This window comes from Mytilus edulis, chromosome 7 (assembly GCF_963676685.1).
Source record: "Mytilus edulis chromosome 7, xbMytEdul2.2, whole genome shotgun sequence".
Classification (NCBI taxonomy): domain Eukaryota; kingdom Metazoa; phylum Mollusca; class Bivalvia; order Mytilida; family Mytilidae; genus Mytilus; species Mytilus edulis.
Window position 1 is genome coordinate 21076480 of NC_092350.1, and position 27038 is coordinate 21103517.

The following is a 27038-nucleotide window of genomic DNA, read 5'->3' on the forward strand; positions in this document are numbered from 1 at the left end:
TATTTCTAATTCTTGATTACAAAATATGTAAGCAGAAAAACCTTAAATGATCGTCAAATCACCCAAAAGTTTTGAAGTTGCTCATAGAAAGTAGTGCTCATTAGGAATCCTTATGTAGTTTATTATTGTCTGTTATTTTGGCTAAGATGTCAAAGAAAAATTGTATGAAATATTTAATCGCCGAACATCTCTAAAGACAAGTAGTTTAGATTTCCCAAATGGCAAAAGTCGTAGGAATATTGTCTGTCGTCGATACGTATTAAATACCTCAGTAGTCTATTATTAATAAATGTAAGTTGGCGGGTGGCAATTTCAAATTAGAAGAGAACAATTTACGTACATTTGAAGTGAAATTTGGAGGATTTTGATGATAGAAAGGTTATTATTGTTAATCACGATATTCTTTTTATTGAGAAGCGTGTTAATAAATTGTATATTCAGAATTGAATTTCATTCTTTTAAATTACTCCATTTTCACATATAAAATGACCTTGTCAAGTGAGTAATGCACCTACATACGATGTTTACACAAGTTTGTTATTATTAAAGAATGAAAAGATCTTGAAATCGATGTTGATGGGATGTTTTCAGGCAAGTCGGACTGTTTTAGAAGACAACACAGACCGTTTGTCAGATTTACTTTGGGTTACATAATATGTTAGACTAACATGGCCTCCCCTTTCCCCATGTTTGAGAACTTGGACACAGTCGAGATCCCCACTCCTAAACCATATTTATTCATGCATGGGTCAATATAACTAATCAAATGAAGTATAGGGGGAGTTCCTTGGTTTACCCCACCCCTACTATTTGGGAACTTTGAAACGGTTGAGATTCCCACCCCTTAACCATATATATTCAGTTATGGGACAATATAATAAATCTAATGAAATATAGGGGAAGTCCCTGGAGTCACCCCACCCCCTCCTGTCTGAGAACTTGGAAATGGTAGAGATCCCCCACCCCTAAACAATATATATTCATGTATGGGACAATGTAAAAAAATCAAATGAAATATAGGAGAAGTTCCTAGCTATATAGGGTCACCCCACCTCCTCCTGTGTGTGCATATCTTTTTCTGTTCGTCATTTCAAAAAGATTTGAATGAAATACAAGGTCAATCTCATACGCGTCACATATGCATAACACTTTACTAGACCTAACCGTCCAATGTGTACTAGACTTTGCCCAATGTCAGGCGACCATGTCATTTTATTCTAAACTTAGACATCATGGACTTGGTGAAGGTGGGCTCATTTACATTTACTGTGGGCAGGTCAGTCAGACCTCACCATTTGATCCCTGTAGAAGTAAACATTTGTCTGATTTGTGTCTCATAATTTGTACTTTAGAACACAAATTCAGTTTTCTTTCTAGGGAAGCAATTCCATTCATACTATTACAAGTTCTTACTAAGTCAACTTGTACTACTAACAGTCAGCTGACACCAACGTTAACCACCAACTAGAACTAGCAACTGCAATTATTGCGAACTTGTACCACTGCAGACTCACCATTAAAAATATACATTGATATATGCGTAACTTTTGAAACCCTTGATAACATATAAATTATTTGCCTTAATAATTAATGGATTAGATAAACATAAATGTACGATATATGAATGTTTAAGGTTTGTTCTTTTAAATTTGAAAAAAAGAATTGAAGCAACATAGCCACAGTTTTTTTCATAATTACGTTTGCCTTGCCAAAGTTGGTTTTTGGTTAACAGCCTTCAGCACTTTGATTTTAAATCATATGCATCATTTGAATTAAAATAAATGTAGTTCACATAGTAAAGGTGTAACCACAACACCCCTTCAGCCGAAATGGAGTCTTCCATATTATCGTTTTGAGTTGTCTCCCTTCCATAAGTACACTGTAACTTCTGTCAAAATCAAAATATGATACACATCGAGAAAAATTAACTCGTTAGATGTCGATAAACGTTGTGTTACATTAAAAATGATCGCAATTTAAAAAAAAGGAGTGTGTACGGAAAGGAGTCATGCCCACTGACCAAAAGGAAATTAAATATTTAAAGAGTTAGAAATGGGGTTCCTCCTAGAATTTACATAGGAGAATAAGTTTAAGATACAAAGTGAAAAACCTTTTCTCACTCTCAGTGACTGCTGTGGAAAGTAAACTTGGAATTGATAGTACAAAAATAAAACACAATAAGTACATTGTTCATACACTTGTATCCGGGATTGGCTATTTTTAAAGTTGAGTAACTATTCAGATTACGTAAATTACATTTCACATGTGCAGTTGAATTAGTTTTGAAAATAATACTATCCAGCTGTACATGTGTCAATGAAAACATTGGCAATCGTATTGCTCAGAGCAATCTGCTCTTTATATGTACTATTGAAGTCTGTTTTGTTTTTATGTTAAAAATGAAGAAATGCCTTTTTTAGCATTTTGTATTGGGTATAAATTACGAAGGAATAACCAGAAAATGAAAATTATACATGTCTATAAACAGATCTTATTTATATTTTCAGGCTTCACAATGTTTTGAGAAAGTACTAAAAGCTCAACCGGGAAATTATGAGACAATGAAAATCTTAGGTTCATTATATGCCAACTCATTTGATCTGACTAAAAGAGATACAGCTAAGGTAAGTCTTATTCATGATATAATATTTATACAGTTCATGTTTCATGTCATAGTATTCTCTTAATCATTTAAATTATGCAAGCTTTTGGATGCTGTAGTTAATAAATGGAAGGTTTTTTTTTCAAAAAATAAATGAACTTGATTTAGTTAATAAGTTTATAAAAAAATCAGTGGACCTTTTCAGAATTTTTCTTACAGGTCAATTTAAACTTTTTAAAATCTCATTACAGTCTGTTAGCAAAATATGTTTTCTTCAGAAGACTGACATGTAACAATTTAAAGACTTTTGTTAGGTTTTGCATTGAAATGCAGGGCATTTATTAGGAGGCGGTACCCGGTACTTTTACCCTCCTATGCTATTGACAAGTACAGCCTAAATGTAGGAATTTTTATATAAGATATTCATGGAATAAATTGAAAAGTACCACCTAGAAACGTGGAAAGTACCAGTCAACATGAAAGATAATGAAACCCCTGGAAATGTGTTCTTCATCAACTTTATATGGGCGATGTTTTCAGGTTTCTCTCGTATGCCACAGCTTTTACCAAAACAATTTGATTCAGGCTTGATACCTTTTTGTGCTAAAAGTTTTTTTAAAGCTTTCTGTATGGAAAAAAAGCCATATTGAATATTCATCTCTTATTCAGTGCATATAATCATTTGGGCTTGATATAGGGTCTTCAAAAGAACCAGATATTGGTAACATTTGACATACTGTTTAAACACAGTTTTCATAGGATATGAGCTGTGAGGTTTGATTTGATTTGAAATTAGAAAGGCCACATGTTTTTTTAAATTACAAAATGTATCATTAGAAGCATGGTGGATTTGTTTAACTTTTTTTACATATTTTTGTTTGATCAATTTCAGCACCATTTAAAGAAAGTATCAGAACAGTTCCCTGATGATGTAGAGGCTTGGATAGAACTGGCTCAAATTCTAGAGCAGAATGATGTACAGGTATGGAAAAAATATGCATGAACAATTTGTTTAGTCCTGTTACTGACAGGAAACAAAGCAAAGCAGGTGTTTGCTTATATATGATGTATTATCCATGTGTATACAATATTTTCCTATAAAAATTATACTGAAGATGCTCAATCCTCAATAGTGCATTGAAGAATTTGATTTATGATACTGTCTACCTTGACATGATATGAAAATCTTACCAGAACTTTTAGACCTTTTCATCAATTCGACTTCAAACAGCGATAGTACTTCCCCCAATAGTAGTAACAAGTTTTATCAGACTGTTCATACAATGGAGGATTTTATGTAGTTTTAGCACTAATTTAGAAAAGATAATTGTAGTGAACTTAGTTTAAGATAAGAACCATAATAAGGTATGAAATGCAAGTTTTATTAAAGGTTATAAAAAATATAGTCTTCTTTGCTCACAATGATACATCTGCTTGTACATTATACTGGCAGCACATCATATCCAATTATACCTACTTCATTTTGATTTATTTTACTTAGATTTACCTTTTTTATCAGTCCCCTTTTTGATAAACTTTCCTGTCATCACCAGAATAAAAACACATTATAAAAGTTGGTCATTTCTATTAGTCATGCTTCTGTCATAAGCATGGTATTCTCTACTTGTCATACTATTTTACCTTTTAAGGTTTTTGCACACAAAAACTTTTTTATATATTTTAATTGTGACTTGTTCCTTCAGGGGGCTTTGTCAGCCTATGGTAAAGCCACTACTATACTGAAAGAGAAGATCGAGGCTGATGTACCTCCAGAAATACTTAACAATGTAGCAGCTCTTCACTTCAGGCTAGGAAATCTTCAGGAAGCTAAGGTTGGTTTTCATAAACAATAACTGTTTAGTGTCTTTAAATATCAGCTGTATTTGTACGAGGCTAGGAAACAAGGTGTATGCGAGCTTTTAGCGAGCTACTACACCTGTTTCGAGCCGAGTACAAATACAGCTGATATTTAAAGACACTAAACAGTTATTGTCTTTATCCTGCAATTAATTCTGTATATTGTTTGTGTTTTGAAAGACACAAAAACTAACATATTTAGCATTTATTTTCGATTTGTAATCCCTTGAAGCCCGCGTAGTAATATCAAAATCACACATTACGCTGAAGACGGGTTCTCAAAAAAGAATCTCGAATGGTCAACAATAATACATCGCTCAAGGTGAATAATTATCTATTTTAACATAACATCTAATTTCAACAGTAAAAACAAATAACAAAACATTGTCAAATTTGAAACAGAAGTGTACGAGTTGTCCTACGCTTCAGACTTGACATTCACTAAACATACATGCTGAAATTGACATGGTTGATTTTATAACACAATCATACACATTCAAGTTTTGAAATTGACAATTGTCATTGTCATTGTAATGCAACTGGAATACACATTCTGGGGTCACACAGGTTCAAACAATACTCAGTCTGGCAGTGGGCGGAGCTTTAAAGCGATATCTGTATAGTATACAGATACAGCATAGCGATATCTGTAGGGCTGTATCTGTATAGTAGGACACCCAATTGCAGGATAAATAGCAATATTTGCCATGAATTTATATTTATGACTGTTTAGGCATACAAACCATGACAAGAAGTTGGACAAGACTTTCATCAATATGATGTGTAATACATTCAGTCAAACATAGTTGTAAAATACAAACATCCATTGAACCAATTATGAAGAGATCCTGTACTATAAAAATTGATGATAAAATTGAGAATGGAAATTTGCAATGTGTCAAAGAGAAAACAACCTGACCAAAGAGCAGAAAACACCAATGAGTCTTCAACACAACGAGAAAATCCCTCACTTGCAGGCAGGCATCAGCTGGCCCCTTAAAAAAAGGTGAACTAGTTCAGCGAAAAATGAATGTTACACAAAACTCTGAAACATATATATGTACTAGAATTAGAAAAACACACAATGTCCAGAGGTTCCTGACTTGGGACAGACACAAAACTAAATATATCTAACTGACTGAGAGTTTTAATTAAAAAAACCACAAAACATCTGATCCTATTCTTTTATTTTGAGACAAGATATTCTATGATGTTCCATGTGTTATGTATGAGTTTCTATTTATTATTCTGTTAGATTGAAAATGCATTTATAACTAACGACTGTCATTAATAAATTTTAAAATTATTATCAATAGAGATTTTATGAGTCATCATTAGAAAGATCAAGAGGTGAAGCTCAGCATGATGAAACATACTACAGTGCCATCTCTGTGACAACGACCTATAACCTTGCTGTTTTGTATGAGGCTACACATGAGTATGATGATGCAGAAAGATTATACAAGAGTATTCTTCGAGAACATCCTAATTATGTAGACTGTAAGTGGAAATATTTAACACATTAGCTAATTTGGGTACAGTTTTTTCCTCAATCTGTCGTACAACATGTACAATCAAAATCAATAGATTTATCATTATATGAAAAAGAAGATATGGTATGTTTGCCAATGAGACAACTATCCACAAAAGACCAAAATGACACAGACATTAACAACTATAGGTCACCGTACGGCCTTCAACAATGAGCGAAGCCCATAGGACATAGTCAGCTATAAAAGGCCCCGAAAAGACAATGTAAAAAAATTCAAACGAGAATACTTACGGCCTTATTTATGTAAAAAAAATTAACGAAAAGCAAATATGTAACACTTAAACAAACGACAACCACTGAATTACAGGCTCCTGACTTGGGACAGGCACATACATAAATAATATGGCGGGGTTAAACATGTTAGCGGGATCCCAACCCTCCCCCTAACCTGGGACAGTGGTATAACAGTACAACATAAGAACGAACTATAAAAATCAGTTGAAAAGGGCTTAACTCATCAGATGGACAAGAGTACAAGTTAGAATGTTTTAAATACTTGGAAACAACACAAGAATCAGCATATTTGCCATTTAAAAATTCTTCAAGATGTTTAAAGTTATTAAATTTAGACCATGAGATATCAATGTTGTCAAGTCGGTCATATTTCCGGACACAACAAATATTCAACTAGAATTTTACAAAACTTGAACTTGTCAAATATTTATATGATTCAGGGAAAGTTGAGTGTCAGGGAACCTTTTGTGGTTAGACTTTCTTCCTCACATAGTCACATTTTACCAATTAAAAGTGACATGAGGAGTTATATATGTCAACACATGCTCAACATGAATATCTTGTCACCAAAGCAGTTATTGATAGTTGTTAATTGGTTAGAAGACATCTGAGGTTTACCTTGTTACTTGAAATGTTTGGAGAAATAAACCACATTTATATGAAATTTGTATTTCAGGTTACCTACGATTGGGATGTATGGCCAGAGATAGAGGACAGATTTATGAAGCTTCTGATTGGTTTAAAGAAGCTCTTCAGATAAATCAGGTAAATAATAAAAGATTCTAAAAATACTAACATATTTTTAGTGAATGCAAGTTTGAATTGTTGATTTTAAAGAAAAATATGTTGGGAGCTGTTTATCTTAGCATAATCATTTTATGAATTGTTGAGTTTGAACTAGAAATTTGGACAATTCCATAGTCAGTGAATGAATACCTGTCTAAAGCTAAAAGCTAATATACTTATCCCAGTTAATGTTTGTCTCCCCTGCCACACAAGTTGTTGAAGTTAGACAAAAGCTAGCTGTTTCCAATGTTAGTGTTGGTGGAGCAAACAATTAGTAAAGTTTGTGATGTGACTACACAGGTCTGAAATATATTTTTGTTAACAGTTTACTATAAAATGTGAAATGAGGTATATTATTAAATAGATATATCATGTTAAGAAAGAGTATTTTTGAAAAATACCAGTCGAGAGAATGTTAAATTTTGCGAGCCGTAAGGCGAGGGAAATTCATTCTAAAGACTGGTATTTTTCGCAAATACCCCTCAAGAACGTGCAATATCTGTTTAATTACACCAATTGTTAATGTTCAAAATGGCATTGACGATCGTGACGTTACAAGCGTCCAGTCAGATAGAGTATTTTGAACAGATATATCATGTTAAGGAGGGGTATTTGCGAAAAATACCAGTCGAGAGAATGTTAAATTTCGCGAGCCATAAGGGGAGGGAAATTCATTCTAAAGACTGGTATTTTTCGCAAATACCCCTCAAGAACGTGCTATATCTGTTTAATTACAACGAATGTTAATGTTCAAAGAGGCATTGATGATAGTGACGTTACAAGCTTCCTGTCGGAGAGAGTATTTTCAACAGATATATCATGTTAAGGAGGGGTATTTGCGAAAAATACCAGTCGAGAGAATGTTAAATTTCGCGAGTTGTTAGTCGAGGGAAATTCATTCTCAAGACTGGTAATTTTTCCAAATACCCCTCAAGAACATGCTATATCTGTTTGATTACACCGAATGTTAATGTTCAAAAACGCATTAGTGATCGTGACGTTACAAGCATCCAGTCGGATAGAGTATTTTTTGTCAAATACCCTGGCAGAGAGGGTAAAAAAGGCATATTCTTTTTGCATATACCTCGGCAACGTTAAAAATGAACAATATTCATTTGATAGCAGTAAATTGGTGAAAAATACACTGGCTATCAACCAATCAAAACCCAGGATTCTTACATAAGGTGTAATTATTTGTTAAATACCACGGCAGAGAGGGTATAAAAGGCATATCCTTTTTGCAAATACCCCTGCGTTAAAAAATGAACGATATTCATTTGATAACAGTAAATTGGTGAAAAATACACTGGCTATCAACCAATCAAAACCAAGGAATCTTACATACGGTGTAATTATACTTGAAACAGTTTTGAATTGTTTTTCATAGTGAGTAGACACTGTAGTCTTCCCGTTGGATACAGACTCATTAACAAGAATCCTTGCATCAATATTTGATTTATTTTACAGGATCATCCAGATGCTTGGTCTTTGATAGGCAATCTCCATTTAGCTAAGCAGGAGTGGGGACCAGGACAGAAGAAATTTGAGAGAATTATTGGTCGACCACAAACAAAAGATGATGCATATTCATTGATTGCACTGGGCAATGTTTGGTTACAGACACTGCATCAACCAATGAGAGACAAGGATAAGGTAATTTTACTTTAAATATTAAATCTTTACTTCATTGTGCACTGCACATTACTCTGGACATATCTTTATTAGGTAAGAAACCAAAGTTTCGGAGCATTTAAACCCAAATTTCCTTCTTTCAGCTTTTTTTGTTATTTAGAGATACTTTTATGTCCCAGCTGTTTTACCCTTGTCTGTCTGTACGTAAGTCTGTCTATACCAATGTCCCAAAGATGGTTTCTGTTCTCTAACTTTATTTTTTCTCAACCAAATGTCATGAAACTTATACACATTGCAAATTACCACAAAATACAGATCCAAATATATATATATATATGCAAGCAGGGGCATCATCTGTGTCCAATGAACACATTCTCCATTTATTTGAAAAAAAATCATTCAAACAACAGAAGAATATTCAGAGTATACTTTTATAGTGTTTGAAATAATGGATAATTATATTCTGGTTTTTTTTTAGATAAAAAATCCATTTAAATTGAAATTTAGTATATATGTAATATAAGCAATTCTTAACAAATATCCATGTTTTTGTCATTTGCAGATTCCAATCTGAGTTATACTTTTACCTCAGTCAAGGAACAGCATCAATTATTTTACTGCCTTATAGCAGATAAATTACATTTATATGTTCTGATATAAAGACTATACATACATGCTTATAGAACACAACTATCTAATAACGTCCCAATGAAATAGATGTGAATAACTGTAGATCAACAATCTACAAAACTCATACCGGATAGTCAGCTATCAAAGGGCTATGATGTGAAAAAAATTGTTTAACTACATAAAATTATTATATAAAGAGATGTAAGATTTCAATCTTTATTTAAAAATCTTCTACGTTTTCAGGAAAAAAGACATCAAGATCGTGCCCTGGCTATGTATAAACAAGTGTTGAGAAATGATGACAGAAATATCTGGGCTGCTAATGGGATTGGTATGTACAATCATCAGAAACAAAACTTATTTAAAGTCAAAATTCGATTTAATTTTAATAATCAAATGTACACGGCTGGTAATCTACACACGCAGAACATTTGGTTCTGCAATGAAAACCATGAGAGGATTTTCCGGTTGTTTTTGAGTGGAGCAATTGTCACTGCTTCAAAAGGTATATACATTTCTAAATCGCAAATTTTTTATTCGACTGATCCAAATATTGAAAATCGGAGAATGCTATGCTGTGGTGAATACTTGAACAAAGAGATAGATGTATCATTTACTGTTGTACGTGGAGTTGAACTCCTACAAAATCAGTTGCCGCACGATAATTTGCCTTAAAAAGTGACATTTAAATTTTGAAATGGTTCTAATTACAGACCCTCAAGTTCAAATTTACTTTTTATTTGGTCAATGGGTATGAATGTCGTTTTGGGCGGCGTGTACGCTGTCCGGTGTTAATCGACATCTTAATAAATCTAAAAACCTCATATTGTCATTATGTCATGCGTGAGGGGATCGGTTCTGATTGAGGGCATCATGAATGCGTGAGAGGACGTGAAATCATAATATTAAATCCAAACTATTAGTCTTTGAAAGTTGCCTAAATGTGGTCAGATTGTTCATGAAAAAACACATTTTGTGCATAAACAAAATTAATGAGATAGAATTTTAAAATACATTGTGGGAAGATAGGTTTTACGAACAATAAAAGGAAATTTTGTCAACGATTTGTTTCTAGCTACAAATAAAAGTTGAAAAATTTCATATCAGCCCAGTATACATTTTTTACCAAAAGAGTTAACTCCCCTTGTATTGAGTATTTAAAAAAAAAAAAAAAAAAAGACGGATCGCGAAAATACAAATTTTGATATTTGTTTGAATAATTTGATTTATACAATATATCACAAAGTTTCTGTATATGAATAAACAGTCTAACCAATAAATTGCAAATATGTCTCCAATAAAGGCAACAGTAGTAAACCATTGTCGAAATTCGTAAATTGATTGAGAAAAAACAAATTCGGACTACAAACTAAAACTGAGGGAAACACATTGAATATAAGAGGAAATTTCGACACAACACAAACACAACATTAAACTTTAACACACACAGAAACGAATTACAATTTAACAATGGCCATTTTTCCTGACTTGGCACAGGACATTTTAAGAAAAAAATGATGGGAGAACCCGGTTTTGTGGCATACCAAACCTCCCGCTTCTACGGCAATGGTAAATATATCATTTAAAGACAACATTACATGACAGGACTACAATACAAATAAATGAGAGAACATATAGGTCAGAGAAAAACACTCCAAGTATAGCTAACAAAAGGTACCAGGTTTTAAAAAAAAACTTCTACGTCAGACGCGTCTTTCGTCCACACAAGGCTTACTAGTGACGCTCAGATGAAAAAAGTTCGAAAGCCAAGACAAGTACAGTGAGGACCAAAAGTTCGAAAAAGTTGTGCCTAATACGGCTAAGGTTTCTGCCTGGAATAAGAACATCCTTGTTATTTCGAATAATTCATAATTTTGCAACCAGTGATGTTTTATAAAATGACTATATAATAGATATACATTATAAAATCGAAGCGGTGACTAACTACACAATAAAAACGGATACATAAAACAACATAAACCAGCACATAAAAATTCACAGCCGAGTTCGCCAAAACCATAAACGCACAAAGTGACGTCACATATCAATTTCTTAAACAATATCCCAAAAATAGGATAGACAGAATTCAGGATTAGATTCGCAATAGTGATATAAAATTTATCAATAACAATGAAAATTACAATATTAATTAATATCAAATTGTGGTAGTAAACTATACCGATTATTTGCCCAAATCCACGAATTTAGACACATATTTGAAATTTATTGGTTAGACTTTTATTCATAAAAAGAAAACTTGGTGATTTATTGTTATTTCGAAATTCTATCTCATAATTTTTATTTATGCACACAAATTTGTTTTTTTCATAAACAATATAACCATATTAAGGCAACTTTCAACGGCTGATACTTGTATATTTAGACAATATACGTATAGTGTCTTGAAATATGAAATTTATTTGTATGAGGCTTAGAAACGGGGGAAATTCGAGGTTGTACCGAGCATTTTCCCGTTTCGTGCCGAATACACATAAATTTCATATTTCAAGACACTATATGTATATTGTCTTTATACTGAAATCGATAAAAAATTACAAAAAATTACAAAAAATATGTAACAAATATTGTTAAAAAAAAGTGTTTGGAATTTCCCTCATGAGGTACCATTTTGGCGTATTTCCCTATGAGCGTAGTCTAGGCGGTAAGACATAGACATTTTAAGGAATTAGAAAGGGAAAATGAATTTATTTAATATCATTTAATAAACATGGTATATAAATAACTAATTTGAAGACAGAACAAGTTTAAATTCATAATTGTTTGACCATTGTTACTACACGTTGTCATGGTTGTGACGTGACGTTGTTGATGAAATACAGTAGTTCCGGTAAGTAGGCGGAGCTTATAGGTTAGTTGAGGTCATTGACATATAAAGCTAACGTTTATACGTATAGCTTTATCTGTATAGTAAAATAGCTGATTGCAGTATAAATATAAAGATATGATTTCAATTCCCCTCACGCATTCACGATGTCCTCAATCAGAACCGATCCCCTCACGCATGACAAAATGAAAATATGAGGTTTTTAGATTTATTAAGATGTCGATCAACACCGGACAGCGTACACGCCGCCCAAAACGACATTCATACCTATTGACCAAATAAAAAGTAAATTTGAACTTGAGGGTCTGTAATTAGAACCATTTCAAAATTTAAATGTCACTTTTTTAGGCAAATTCTCGTGCGGCAACTGATTTTGTAGGAGTTCAACTCCACGTACAACAGTAAATGATACATGTATCTCTTTGTTCAAGTATTCACCACAGCATAGCATTCTCCGATTTTCAATATTTGGATCAGTCGAATAAGAAAATTGCGATTTAGAGATGTGCATACCTTTTGAAGCGGTGACAATTACTCCACTCAAGCACAACCGGAAAATCCTCTCACGGTTTTCATTGCAGAACCAAATGTTCTGCGTGTGTAGATCACCAGCCGTGATGTAAGAAATATTATTTGTTTGATTCAAATTAGATATGCAGTTTACATTAATGATGAAATACTGGTGCAAATATTTGTTAAAATTTATAATACAACTAGAATTGGAATTCATTTATTTTGGTATCTTTGGATACCTGTTATTTTGCTTTTATCATTACATAAATACAACCCCTAGATCATTTTTTATTTTGTTTCTTTGTCTGTTGTTTCATCTATCTCAAATTAAGTTTACGATTTTTGTTGAGCTTTTATCCACATTGTCGTAATGTTTGGAATTTGTCTCCCAGAGAGACCTTCTCCGATATAAGCTATGTTGTTATGCAATTGTTATAAGTGACTTCATACAATGGTTTAAAATGGTCTTAATAGAGCTACTCTACGGAATGTTTTGAGTTACTTCCCTTGTATTGAAATTAACATCTGCCAATAACAAACAATAACAGTACCACTCGCGAAATTAGTTTCTACCATGAATTATCTCCTAGAGATATAATGGAACCAGTAATTAGACTTGTCAAGGACAACTTTTTGTTGATGTTTTTTTGAACTGGTCTCTCTAAAATTTATATTATATAGTAAAATAGTCACCTAGACAATTTCCACCAGGCAATCACATGATGGAATGTGAACAAAAAATTGTGAGAAATTTCAAACTTGAAACCTTTCTGTATGATTTGAGTGCACTTAAGAAAAATGTGATAGTGGTGCACATTAAAGCAGTATGGAAAATGTTTATGTATATTTTTGCACCTGTCCCAAGTCAGGAGCTCCTGGCCTTTGTTAGTATAATATGATTTATTTTTATTTGGTTCATTTACATGTTTTGGAATTTAGTATGACATCCATTTACAATGAATTGGTACATATTTTTATTTAGGGGCCAGCTGAAGCACACCTTTGGTGAAGGATTTTCTTGTTGTGTTGAAGACCCTTTGGTGGCCTTCAATTGTTTTCTGCTCTATGAATGGGTTGTTGTCCCATTTTATTGAAAACCATAATGAATATTTATTTTGTTATTTGCAACTGAAATTGATTATAACAGACACTCTGCTGTTTTATATGTAACTTCTCAAAGTATAATTTTCCTGAATAGGATTAGATTTACACTGTTTAAAAATTTGTCTGCTGAACTAATGATTTAACACATTTTACTTTGTAATTTAAGACATACAGTTGCTTACATCTGCATTTGCCCATCATTTTCTTTAGTTGTCCCATCAGCAATCATACAACATCTCTTTCTACATTTTTCTATTTTGTCAGATTATGCTGAGACAATAATAATGATAATAATCTTGGATGAGCTGAGATTTTCAATTTAAATACATGTAGATGGGTTTTTTTTTTGGTATATCTCGATGAGACAGCACAGGAATAACAAAACGACCATAGATATAAAGAGTACAACTTTCAAAATACTTGTACAATAAGATGCCTTATACTCATATAAACCATGTAAATATTTGACAACCGACTTATAAATTTTTAATTTGGATCACCTGAAATTTTTTGTGTGGAATTGTTTCTTTATAAATTTTTTTCCTTGTGAGTAATTTCTGTTTGATCAAATTAAGCAGTTCTTCTAGATATTGAGGCATTCTTTTTTTGTTTGTTTATAGACTCAGTATATATTTTGTTTCAATTTCATATAAAATAACCACCTGAAACAAGGAAAAATACCTATGTTAAACAGTAAAACAAGCCAATGATATCTTTCTAAGTTTTAATTTGTATTCATATTCAGACATTTAATCTATACAAACATAACATAAACAATAACAAAAACAATTACTATACATAGCACTAAAGTTCATAGTTCAAAGTTCACATGTTAACAAGAATGCTGCATGGCAAGTTTACGCTTCTTTCTGGCAATCTCTGTGAGTGTACGAGTGTTGTTGTTTCTGTTGCGTTTGTTGGCAAACCATTTCTTGACCTGTTCGACCTGAATATTACCCTTGACTGCCAGCTGGTCGATGACGATGTTGTTAGGATATGGATGTTCTAGATGTTGGTCATACCAGTCTTCCATGTGACGTACTGCTTTCTTTGAGAGTAGTGGGCGTTGTTTGATGCAGTTGACTGATGATACTACTGGTTTCATGTGAGTGGATTCTTCAAGTAGTGACAGACTTCTCTCCACACGGTCCATGATCTGATGAAGTTGACTGTCGTAGTGGTTGTTGAGTGATTTCTTGTAGTGATCTGGGTAGTTGGTTGGCTGAACATGACGAAATCTTTCAGTCTCAACAATGGCTGCTTGGTAACGGTAGAAGTTAGACAGCTGTCTGATGTCCTCTGGGAAGCACCCTTGAAGTGAGTTGAATCTGAGTTGAAGATTCTGCTCTCTGATGAATACATCTTGATGTGGTTGAGTTGTCATGGTAGTGAGTAGGCATTCTGACAGAGAGTTGCTGGCCTTGCAGTCATTAGCTAGGACTGCCTGAAGGTCACTGAAGAATGGATTCCTGGCTAGTGGACTGTCTGGTGGTGGTGAACCAAGGAGACCTGACAAAGAGTCGTTAAAACGACTGTCTCCCGCAGGACTGAAGAAGTGGCCTGGTGTCTGTATAGTCAGTGCTGGCTTTCCATTGGACTTGATTGGTGTTTGGTATGATGACTGAGTAGCTGATGGGTAGTCTGAGAATGTTGGACCATCTTGAGTAGTAGGACCATCTTGAGTAGTAGTAGTAGTTTGGCTGTAGTCTAGGTACTGTTCTAGACTGCTGTTGGAATCATCATCAACTGGTATATCATGGATAGTAGCAGCTATGACATCTGACAATGTAGTAGATGGTGTCATCTGGATAAAGCATGAATCATTCATTGTGGATATTTTGGCAAGGTTTACTCGATTTGGCAATGAGTTGAAACTGCCATGTCAGGGGTTTTATTTGAGATTTTCAGATATTGGCTTGGGCCAACTCAACTAGACTCATTTTCTGATTGGCCTTTTCCTACCATGTGATAACTCTGATTAGAAAAATCATGATTTCATTGGTTAATAATCATGATATGTTTATTCAATCAGTATTAATGAATGGCTTCATTTATTGTTTGAATAAGATGAAAGGAAGGGTGAATTAGTAATCACTGAATATGATCATGATTAGCTTGGACAATCATTGTTACTCATTGGCTTCATCAAATCTTTGATTAATGTTTAGAGAAAGGTGACAGCTAATTAGATGATCTAATTAGTAACTAATCTGATCATTAATTGCAGAAGATCTCATTAAAATGTTGCACTTTGATGTGAAAGTTAAAAATATTAAAAATATTTATGATTGAATTATTGAATATTTATTTTTTCTATTAAATTTCAAAGTTTATAGTCAAGATTCTTAGAACTTTAGAATATGATTTCTTTTTTTTAAGATAAAAAACAAATGAAAGGGTCTATTTTTTAATTGTAAAATTTTAATTTGATATCTTTAGTTTTTTTTAATTTATTTTTTAGGATTTATATAAATATCCTGTAAATTTTTAAATTGTATGAAAATTAAAAAAGCAAAGAAAGTAAAAACACATTAAAATATGATGAAGTATTTCTCAAAGCATATTTGTTTTCTTTATTCAAAGTGAATAATAATAACAAAAAGAGGAGTATTCCAAAACTTATATCAAGTTATCCAATGTTTAACCTAGAATTGTTTTTCTTCAAATGGCCATTTCTTATATAAAAAGGACAAGAGGATAAACATTTGGTTTGAATTAAATTTTTACATAGATAAATATGAAATTTAATATGAAGAAAACCAACATATTCACTTGAAGAAATTATTAAAAAGTTGATACTGGACCAAGCTAATTACACTCCTTTTCTTTTCTTTTATACATGTATTTACAAACAATTGTTGTCACACATGTATTGATTATATTTTACTCATATGATTAATGGTATATTTTAACTATTTTTTAAGTATTTTGGAATAAAGTTGATAAAAATTATATTTGTGTTTTAGTTTTTCTGCTGATAGATTTCTTTAAATATTTTTTTTTTACTATTTATATTGAAATTATCTTAAGTTTGGCAGCTTCAATTTATAAAATTATGGTACATGTGTATAAGGTTTACAATATAGTTGGTTAATGAAATGGTTGTTAATTTAATTCATTTATTGAGAATGGATTTGTCAATTTGTCCTGTTTTTGCTAACATCCGTTGATCCTTTGGTCTCATTGCAAATAAACCAACCTCACATTATTTTTTTATTGATTTCAACTTTTGTTTTCTCAGACTAAGGAATTTAACAGTTACCCATTGATTTCCTAAAAAATCATATACTGACCTCATCAAAAGATCGTTTATAGATTATCGTTATAGATTATCGTTGATCATCTCAACGAGATTGATTTTCTCGCTTGAGCCGGGACATCGAAAGCGAGAAAGGCAATGGAGTTGAGATGACCAATGATAATCTGTTTATCGCTATTTTACCTATGACAATCTATGTCAATTTCGTTAGCAACGCCACGTGCCTGCTTAGTTTCTAACGATAATTTTCCATATCAAATGAGTAGCACAAAATAGCGATAATGTAAAACATTTGTGTGTACCATCTGTTTTGGATCATTATTAAAATCAAACTGAAGCTGTTTAGGAAACATAAAATAAAACTAAAGGAAACATATGCTTCTTAGGGGTATTTTTCTTGCATAGATATATAGAAGAAATATCTATCTATACTATTTGATGTGCACAACACTTGGTTTTTTTAGGTAAGCTTAATGCTAAGTCTTGAATTGATGGCCTTAGTGAGAAAAAAACATGATAATATTCATTAACAACAACAAATGGATTTTTGGACAACTATATGTACATAATGTAACTTGATTCTGAAGTAATATATACTTATACTTTCTAATGTTATTTGGTATATCATTAAAATCTTTCTGACTTTTTTGTTTATTTCTCTATCACAATAACGTATACCGATATCTTGTTGTCGTTTTATAAGTTTGTTTATTGAAGTTTTGCAGGTTAGTAGAGATTTGGAGTTTCTTCCATCAAATGGCTTTAATATTTTGTTGAATTAAATTTTTCATTGGTTTCATAATATTAAAAGAGAAAGTATTTTTTTAAATCAAACTTCAGAATGTAGATGTAATTCCATTTGCTAATTATGGTGTAAGAAGATAATGAGCCAATCTAATTTTCTCAGCTTGTCTTTATTGCAAAAGTGTTTTTACAAGATCATTATTAGTCCGATTAATTATTTCATGATAAACAACAAAGTAAATCTAAATTTCCTTAAATATTTTTTGAATAGAAAATTCAAGAATTTTTTTATCTAATTATCAGCTTTTGCTTTTGAAAAAAGGTGATAAAATGTGTAAGAAAATTTAGATTTTTTTTTCTTAAATCAGTTCAAATAAAATATATTCTTGTTTTTTCATTCATACTGTATCTTATCTTCTATTTTAATTTACATTTTTGGTAATATTGCACAAACTTTTATACACAATTCATAAGATTGCAATCATCAGAAACAGAAAAGTGAAAACATCCCTGTCTGTTTTTTTAATCTGTATAAAAAAACAAATCTTTGAATACCAAGCATACTTTCTTTTTAATTTGTAGAATTATTTCTGTGAGAACAATGAATACTGATACAATATAATTACATGATATTAAAGTTATGAAAGTAAATGTAATTAAAATAAATTAAAGTTAGCATTTATGCTTTTACTTGAATTGAAATTCTGAAATTGTAGTCCAAATTGTTAAGAAAAATAAAAATAGATAAATAAAAGATGGAAACAAATTTCATAGAAAATTAAATGAAATTCAAAAATGATTAGCGCTGTTTTTTTTTTATTTTATAAATAAGAATTAAAATTCTGCTGATTCACATGATCAGAACAATCCTATAAATAACAATTAGTATCGGAAATTATATTGTTTTAAGCATAAGTATTATAAATGCATATAATATAAGATTAGCTTGTATTTCAATATATCAAAACCAAATTTCAGAATACAATGTATTTGATACAATCTTAATTGTTTGTATAAAATTAGCTGCATAATTGTGTACTTGAAACCTCAAAATCTATATAAGGTCTGAAGTACACAAAATTTGACACTCCCAAAGAGACAGTAATTATCAGTTTAAACCTTCTATTTGCACATCCTCTTTTTATAATTCAAGGAGTAATATATCACACAGATAATCATTCATAGAGAATTAAATACAAAAATATCTTTGAAGTTTTTCAAATTTAATATAAAAAGTTTTAGATAAATATCTGACAAAATTTGATTTCATCTCATATAACATATAATTTTTGTGAAAATGTGGTTTACTGTTTCAGTTTAAAGTCAATATTTGATATTAAAATTGCCAGTCACTATACAATAATTTTTATCAAGTAGATAAATTGATAAGAAAACTATCCTTTCCCAATTAGTAATAACTTTCTAACTACTTCAATAGATGAAGCTTATTGTTCCGAGATCTGTTCCGTTTGTTTGCAAACCACTTCCTAACTTGTTCGATAGTTAGTCCACAATCTAACGCTAACCGTACAGTCTGATCACGGGAAGGATAAGGGTTACTTAAGTTATCCTCATACCAGTTTTCTAATGTTTTTATTGCATGTTTTGGTAATAGTCTTGTTTTTCTAACTTCACCACAAACCTGCCCATATTTGTCAGTAATGTCATCGTTAAGCGTGAACTGTAGAGCATTGATCCTCTCGTCCATTTCATGAACGAGTTGAAGTATTTGAACATCTGTTTCTTCACTGGATTCTACGCTGCCTAATATTTGATCAGATTGCTGCCGTTGTTGTGCCTGTTTTTCGATCATTATAACCTTGTAATGATAATATTCCTGAAGCTGTGTTGCCTTATCACAGTTTCTACCTTGTAATTCTTTTAATCTTTTCTTTAATTTTCTTTCCTGTTTACGTACATGAAGTGTAAAACTAGATGTTCCTTTTCCTGTGCCATTTTGTTTTATTTTTCCGTATTGACTTGCCATTTTATGTTCATAACTACAGCCATTAGCTGTGGGTTTTGTACTTTTGTCCTGATGTGCTGAGTTTATAGGCTGAGGATAATTTGTTTGAGATTCATATTCATAGCGCTGTTCACGACCGGATGCAGAACCAGAAGTCCTTGATGACGGTAACATGTACCAGTGACTGTCTGTTTTCTGGTCACTCTGTGACCCAAAGTCAGTGTCATGTATATTCCTATATCCATTCTGAGTTAGTGGATATCTTGATTTGTGTTGATAGTAGGAACTGCTTGCCTGATGGTTGTTGTCACAAAGGTTCAGATATGGATTAAAGTTTGATGAATATGGATAAAAACTAGATTCTGGTAATTGTTGATCATACATTTGTCCGTAAATGTCAGAAGCATAACGACGATAGCCAACATCCACGTACGAATTTGATCCATTTTGATCAGAATATGAGTTATGTCCAAATGGAATTATCCCATTATGGTATTCAGATGCACCATATCTGTCAGGTGGATTCATAGAATAATAATGCCATTTGTCATAAACATTATACAATGGTGAAGTTTGATGATAGTTGATGGAGCTAGTTTCCAAATCGTTTGAAGACCTTTTGAATGGTTGATATTTGAATGCTGATTCTTCGTAATCCATATTTGGAATAGTTTGAGTTTGTGTTGTATTATCTTTTATCACTGAATTATTTTTATAACCATAACGTTGATTTGTGTCTAAATGTTCTAACTGTTTTGGATGTAAAGCTACATGACAGTTAACATGCAAATCCAAAATGTTCATCTCTGTCGTGAGTTACCAACATACATGTGGAATGAATGCGTAGTCTTCTGTTACCCCACAGAATATATACGCATCATAAATCGGTAGAAAATTTTTGCATAATTGAAAAAAACTCATCAGGAACTGTAAATATTACTTTTATTGAATATTTGTTGGACATTTGTAATACATTCAATATCATATTTAAAAAATCAACACCCCTTCTATAATAATCTGTATTCTCTCGTTTTTGTTCCTTTTTGTCAAAAGTAAACACTCTTTCCTAGTTGTTAAAGTCATGTGACCAATCTTGTGAGCGTGAGAGTTAATTAGATTATTTGTGATCCGCTATTGTGTAATGGTATTGTCAGGTAAAGAATTAGATTCAGTATCGTTGGATGATTGAAGGTCGCTTTAACCAACCCGGCTCCTTCATTCTCTTTTGATCTTTTTGTGTCAAATTTTACTTTGAAGTGTCTTGTATTTAATGTTTTTATATGGGAATTGTTATATGAAGAATAATTAGTTATATATTTTCATATTTTTGAAATTTTGAAGTAGATTAATTGCTACTTTAATTTGTACAAAGTTAAATTTGATACCTTTAAGTATTTTAAAGTACTGATTAAAGACCTCATTTATCAATTTTTGAACTAAATACGAATAAAAGAGCTGCCATTTCTTATATTTTGTGATAATAAGTAGTGGGAATTTATTTAAAACAATTTTACAGACCACAAGTTAAATAATTGTAGTCCTCTTCAGTTCTTTTTGAAAATCCCATACAAGCGCTGTGTTTGCGAACTTAGAAATAAGAGTTATTTGTATCTGAATTTTAAAAATCAATCTTAATTCTGATATCTTGTAAGTTAATATGTCATTGTATTTCCCTTTTATTTTATAACATGTAAAACTTATTTGAATGTAAGATTTACAGATTATTGATGGTTTTTCAAATTAAAGTGTGTTCCTCGGCTACCATATATTAGAAAGGGTGACATCCTCGGCTACCATATCTTAGAAAGGGTGACATCCTTGAGATGACATGTAGGCAAGAAACATCATTGCGTTTGAAAACCATTGATGCTCTGTATTTGGCTGTTTTCGTAGGCAAGGCCAATGACATAGGCTCTATACATCAAAGATTCCCTTTTGACTAAATCAATGAAAAACTCATATCACTGGAGTAGCATGATTTGAAAAAATATTACAATAAAATTATCTAAGCAAAATTTGAGAAAATAGCGATAATTATAGATTATTGTTGGTCATCATAATAAGATTGGTTTTCTTGCTTGAGGCAATGAGCCGTTACGGCGAAAGTGAGAAAAGCAATCGAGTTGAGATGATCAATGTTAATCTGTTAATCTCTATTTTACCTATGACAATGGTATTAATTTCACTGACAATTGCATGTGCACCTCACCCTTAGTTTCTAGCGTTAATTTTTCATATTACTCTACTGTACTGAGAAAGGAAATCATCAGTCAGTAAGATCAAAGGAAAATTTTGTAAAATTGCGATAAATACATATATTGTTCAAGTTATTACCAAATTATTCCTCAAATTCTGATGTCATTCTGAATTTTTTCATCTTTTTAGCTCACCTGGCCCGAAGGGCCAAGTGAGCTTTTCTCATCACTTGGCGTCCGGCGTCCGTCGTCGTCCGTCGTCGTCGTCCGTCGTCCTGCGTCCGTCGTCGTTAACTTTTACAAAAATCTTCTCCTCTGAAACTGCTGGGCCAAATTTAACCAAACATGACCAAAATCATTATTAGGGTATCTAGTTTAAAAATTGTGTCCGGTGACCCGCCCAACCAACCAAGATGGCTGCCATGGCTAAAAATAGAACATAGGGGTAAAATGCAGTTTTTGGCTTATAACTCAAAAACCAAAGCATTTAGAGCAAATCTGACATGGGGTAAAATTGTTTATCATGTCAAGATCTATCTGCCCTGAAATTTTTAGATGAATCGGACATTCCATTGATAGGTTGCTGCCCCTGAATTGGTAATTTTAAGGAAATTTTGCTGTTTTTGGTTATTATCTTGAATATTATTATAGATAGAGATAAACTGTAAACAGCAAAAATGTTCAGCAAAGTAAGATCTACAAATAAGTCAACATGACCAAAATGGTCTGTTGACCCCTTTAGGAGTTATTGCCCTTTATAGTCAATTTTTAACCATTTTTCGTAAATCTTAGTTATCTTTTACAAAAATCTTCTCCTCTGAAACTGCTGGACCAAATTAAACTAAACTTGGCCACAATCTTCATTCAGGTATCTAGTTTAAAAATTGTGTCCGGTGACCCGCCCAACTGACCAAGATGGCCGCCATGGCTAAAAATAGAACATAGGGTTAAAATGCAGTTTTTGGCTTATCACTCAAAAACCAAAGCCTTTAGAGCAAATCTGACGTGTGGTAAAATTGTTTATCAGGTGAAGATCTATCCGCCCTGAAATTTTGAGATGAATCGGACAACCCGTTGATAGGTTGCTGCCCCTGAATTGGTAATTTTAAGGAAATTTTGCTGTTTTTGGTTATTATCTTGAATATTATTATAGATAGAGATAAACTGTAAACAGCAAAAATGTTCAGCAAAGTAAGATCTACAAATAAGTCAACATGACCAAAATGGTCTGTTGACCCCTTTAGGAGTTATTGCCCTTTATAGTCAATTTTTAACCATTTTTCGTAAATCTTAGTTATCTTTTACAAAAATCTTCTCCTCTGAAACTGCTGGGCAAAATTAAACCAAACTTGGCCACAATCATCATTCAGGTATCTAGTTTAAAAATTGTGTCCGGTGACCTGGCCAACCAACCAAGATGGCCGCCATGACTAAAAATAGAACTTAGGGGTGAAATGCAGTTTTTGGCTTATCACTCAAAAACCAAAGCATTTAGAGCAAATCTGACATGTGGTAAAATTGTTTATCAGGTCAAGATCTATCTGCAACAACAAAAGAGAGTTTTTAACGACCTCAGCTGGCTATACAACCCTTGCACAATCAACTGAATTTTGCAGAAATCATTAATAGGATAGATTGCCCTTATATGATAATTTTTTATTACCTTTTTGGTTTTTTTTGGCAAAGGGGGAGCGGGGGGGGGGGGGGGGGGGGGGGTTGCGCAACAACAAAACAACTTCACAACTTTCTCATTACTTTGCATTTCTCGTTAGATAAATTTTACAAAATTCTCCCCTGAAACAACTGTCAAATTTAAACAAACTTGGTTTAAATCACCACTAGGATATCCAGGGACCACTGTGTATGATGACCCTGCCTGCCCACATGGCTGAAATAAAACATAGGTTTCAAACGCACTTTTTAGTATTATATCTCTGAAACTAAACGACAGTACAACAGTTGCATTTATCATGCATCAATTGTAAATAAAAATATCAGGTGAGCGACACAGGGTCCTTGGACCCTCTAGTTTTCAATTGTTTCAGACTTAGTTTGGTGATAATCAGGTTACTTTCTTTATTTATCAGGTAAACTTGACCCATAAAGTAATATGTTATAATATTCCCCTCCATTGCAGTTTTGAAGGTAGTTTATGTACAGTTGAATTTGAAAACAAACTTTCAGCTATTTAAAAGTTGAGAGATTTAGTTCTTCTGATTTGCATGCATTATTTTTTAGAATGCCCACAAAATATTTAATGACGGAAATTTAGGTCTTTTCAATGGAATTGAGAAGAAGAAAACTTCTAATGATAAATGCTAGATTATAAATTTCAAATCATTTGTGATTATGAGTAGACCTTGAAATTTGTATCAGATCAAGGATTTGTATACAAATCCTTGATCAGATCTACTTAAGCCTTTACTATAAAAATAAGGAGACATGGTATGACAGCTATCCACCTAAGTTCAAATAAAGTTGATGTTAGCAATTACAGACAACTGTACAACCTTCAACAATGAGAAAAATTCCATACATTATAGTGGGGTGTGAAAGCCCCCTGTTCATGAAAAATATGAAACAATTCAATTGAAAAAAAACTAATTGCATAATTTGTGATAAAACAAATTACGAAAAACAAATATGACAGACATGAAGCAATGATAACCATTGAGCAACAGGCTTCTGACATGGGGCAGGCACTTAAAGAATGTGACAGGGTTACACATGTTTGTGGGCGCTCAACCCTTAGCAGCTTTGATGATTTCACACCTTTAAAATATAATCAATACACTGTGGATTCTTTATAATTTTTTTTTATTTTGGGGTACTTGTGAACCTGGAATTTAAATGATCAGCAAGGTACACATTTGTAAATTCTTGAATTGAGACTTTTGTAAAACCACAAAATAAAATAACCACGAAAATACAATGTTCAGAAAATCTTAAAAAATTGGTACCCCCAGAAATGAATGAATCCATAGTACACATACAAGCTTTAGTGAAATAAGTGAACAGTGAAGCCAAGTGCATCTGATACAAGTCTTGTGCACAAAAAAAAGATCACTTTTGGAAATTTAAATGAAATTTGTGATTGGTTTAGACTTTACTTTAACTAAGAGTTAATACTGCCTAGACCAGAGACAGGAAGATCATAGGCTCTCTTAGTCAATGGATTTTAATTATGTTTTTTTAATTGATATGAAAATTTTGAATAAAAGAAAGAAAAAAACTTCAAGATTGATTCTGCAAACTAATTACTGTAAACATTAATCTGACTAAGGGATAAAAAATGTTACATCACGGATAGATAGTTAAGTGTGGGCTTACACTAAATACCACTAGCAGAGTTCATTATTCCTACGATAATACTGTATTGTATGCACTGAAAGTATACAATAATGCACAAACAGATTCTTTTGAATTGATCGGTGTTACTAAGGTCATATTTAATTCATAACTTAAAAAAGCCAAAATTCTGGTACAAAATATCTATAAATGGCAGATCACTGTGAAAAGATTTGTAGTTATATGCTTGTGCTTTAAAGTTTTCCTATACAATTAAAGTTATACAAATATAAGAATCTCTCGTGTTTGACCTTTCTAATTTGGTGTTTAACATTAGAGAATAACGGAGGGAGATTCACAATACATAGTATCAATATATATTATAATTCCCTGATTAAAGGTCTTAAATAGTAAATATTACCACCTCTCGTCATTCTGTAGTCGGTACTTAACATACAATACAGCACTCTTAAATTATCTAAATATTCAGCTAATTGTCCTCTATTGCAGTCCTGTACCGGGTGACTCCCGGTTTACTTCAGTGCATATTAAAATTGAAGAACCCTTCAAAAGTATTTGTAAATGTTTACAAGGAAAGTTTCCATATAACACCTTTCAACCTATTTAAGGTAGAAATTAACGACAGAATATTCTTTTTTGAAGAATTAAATGGAAATGGGGACTTGACTTTATAGAATTTCACACTACAATCTTTTGGATATTGTTCTGAGGCGTTGTCCTACGTACTGTAACTGTTGTTGCTTTTTAATCTCCCGCTGTGAGGTAATCCAGTGCATATAAATATTTGAAAAAATTATTCCACACACAATTTTTCATTTTAATTTGCAATCGACAATAGAAATTTTGATTTTTGAAAAACATGAAAGAGTAATTTAAACACTGAAACCTATTTAGAAGTGAAAGATTTTCAATTTGAATGAAAAAAACGTAAAATTTCTTCAATGTCTTTGAAGCACATCTGATGTGAAAGAATACTGATGAGTTTTTTAATTTTGAAGGATGCTTGGTATTGACTTAGGGTAATTAGTTTTGGGGATATTGTTATAAAATGCAGTACTTTGAGGTGGAGGAGTAAACAGAGATGGAAATTCAAATATTCAGGTGTTAATTCTTTTAGCTGAATGCAAAATAGTTGATAGCAATTGAAGTTTTAATTTAATTATTTCAAGTGGAAATCTATTTCATTACGTATTTGAAGTTTTTAACAGAAATATGTTTTGTCAAATGGAATGAAACTTTAGCAAACAGCAGTAATTGTTTTCAAATATTGTTTAACGAAATGTAAATTATTTGCTTTTCATTAAGGAAGTCTATAGTTTTATGATGTCAAAATTACTTGACATAAAATATTGAACAATTTTATACTTTAAAAACAATTAAAATGTATGCAGAATTGCAAAAAAGTGAAATTAGCTGGGAAGTTAGTGAATAAAGACAGGTGTTTCTTTAGAAAGTCCTGTCATCCTACATCTTTCTAAATTAAGCTTTGATGATTTAGGTCATTAATACAGTTACTAAGGCAAAAATAAATCAATTAAAAACTTTTTTTGGGAAATTCCAGGTTTAATATGATCTTTTGACTTGATCTTGGTAAAATTTTAATTTGATGATGCAAATTATATTTGAATAGATATTCGGTTATAAAAATGGAAAATAATGATCAAATGAAATGAAGGGATATAATTCGGAATTTCTTCATTTGGTCATGTATGCTATTAAATAAGAAATTATGTAATTTTTGGAGAAAAGAAGAAATGCTAGTTTAGAAATTGTCATTTTCGGAAAAGATATACATATGTAGATTTATGTA

General features: G+C 32.0%; 2 protein-coding genes across 2 annotated transcripts in view; one reads left to right on the forward strand and one right to left on the reverse strand.

The window, feature by feature from the left end:
* The window catches only part of LOC139481024 (RNA polymerase-associated protein CTR9 homolog), a 54927-nt gene that overhangs the window by 9236 nt on the left and 18653 nt on the right, over positions 1-27038 (forward strand). Inside the window, exons 9-15 of the mRNA XM_071264054.1 lie at positions 2508-2624; positions 3495-3584; positions 4306-4434; positions 5776-5959; positions 6922-7010; positions 8499-8684; positions 9537-9624. Coding sequence (XP_071120155.1) covers positions 2508-2624; positions 3495-3584; positions 4306-4434; positions 5776-5959; positions 6922-7010; positions 8499-8684; positions 9537-9624 — 883 coding nt within the window. The remainder of the gene's footprint in view (positions 1-2507; positions 2625-3494; positions 3585-4305; positions 4435-5775; positions 5960-6921; positions 7011-8498; positions 8685-9536; positions 9625-27038) is intronic.
* LOC139482507 (uncharacterized) lies at positions 14534-15583 on the reverse strand. The gene has a single exon (XM_071266421.1). It carries the CDS (start codon positions 15581-15583, stop codon positions 14588-14590), a length of 996 nt encoding a protein of 331 aa, XP_071122522.1. The 3' UTR covers positions 14534-14587.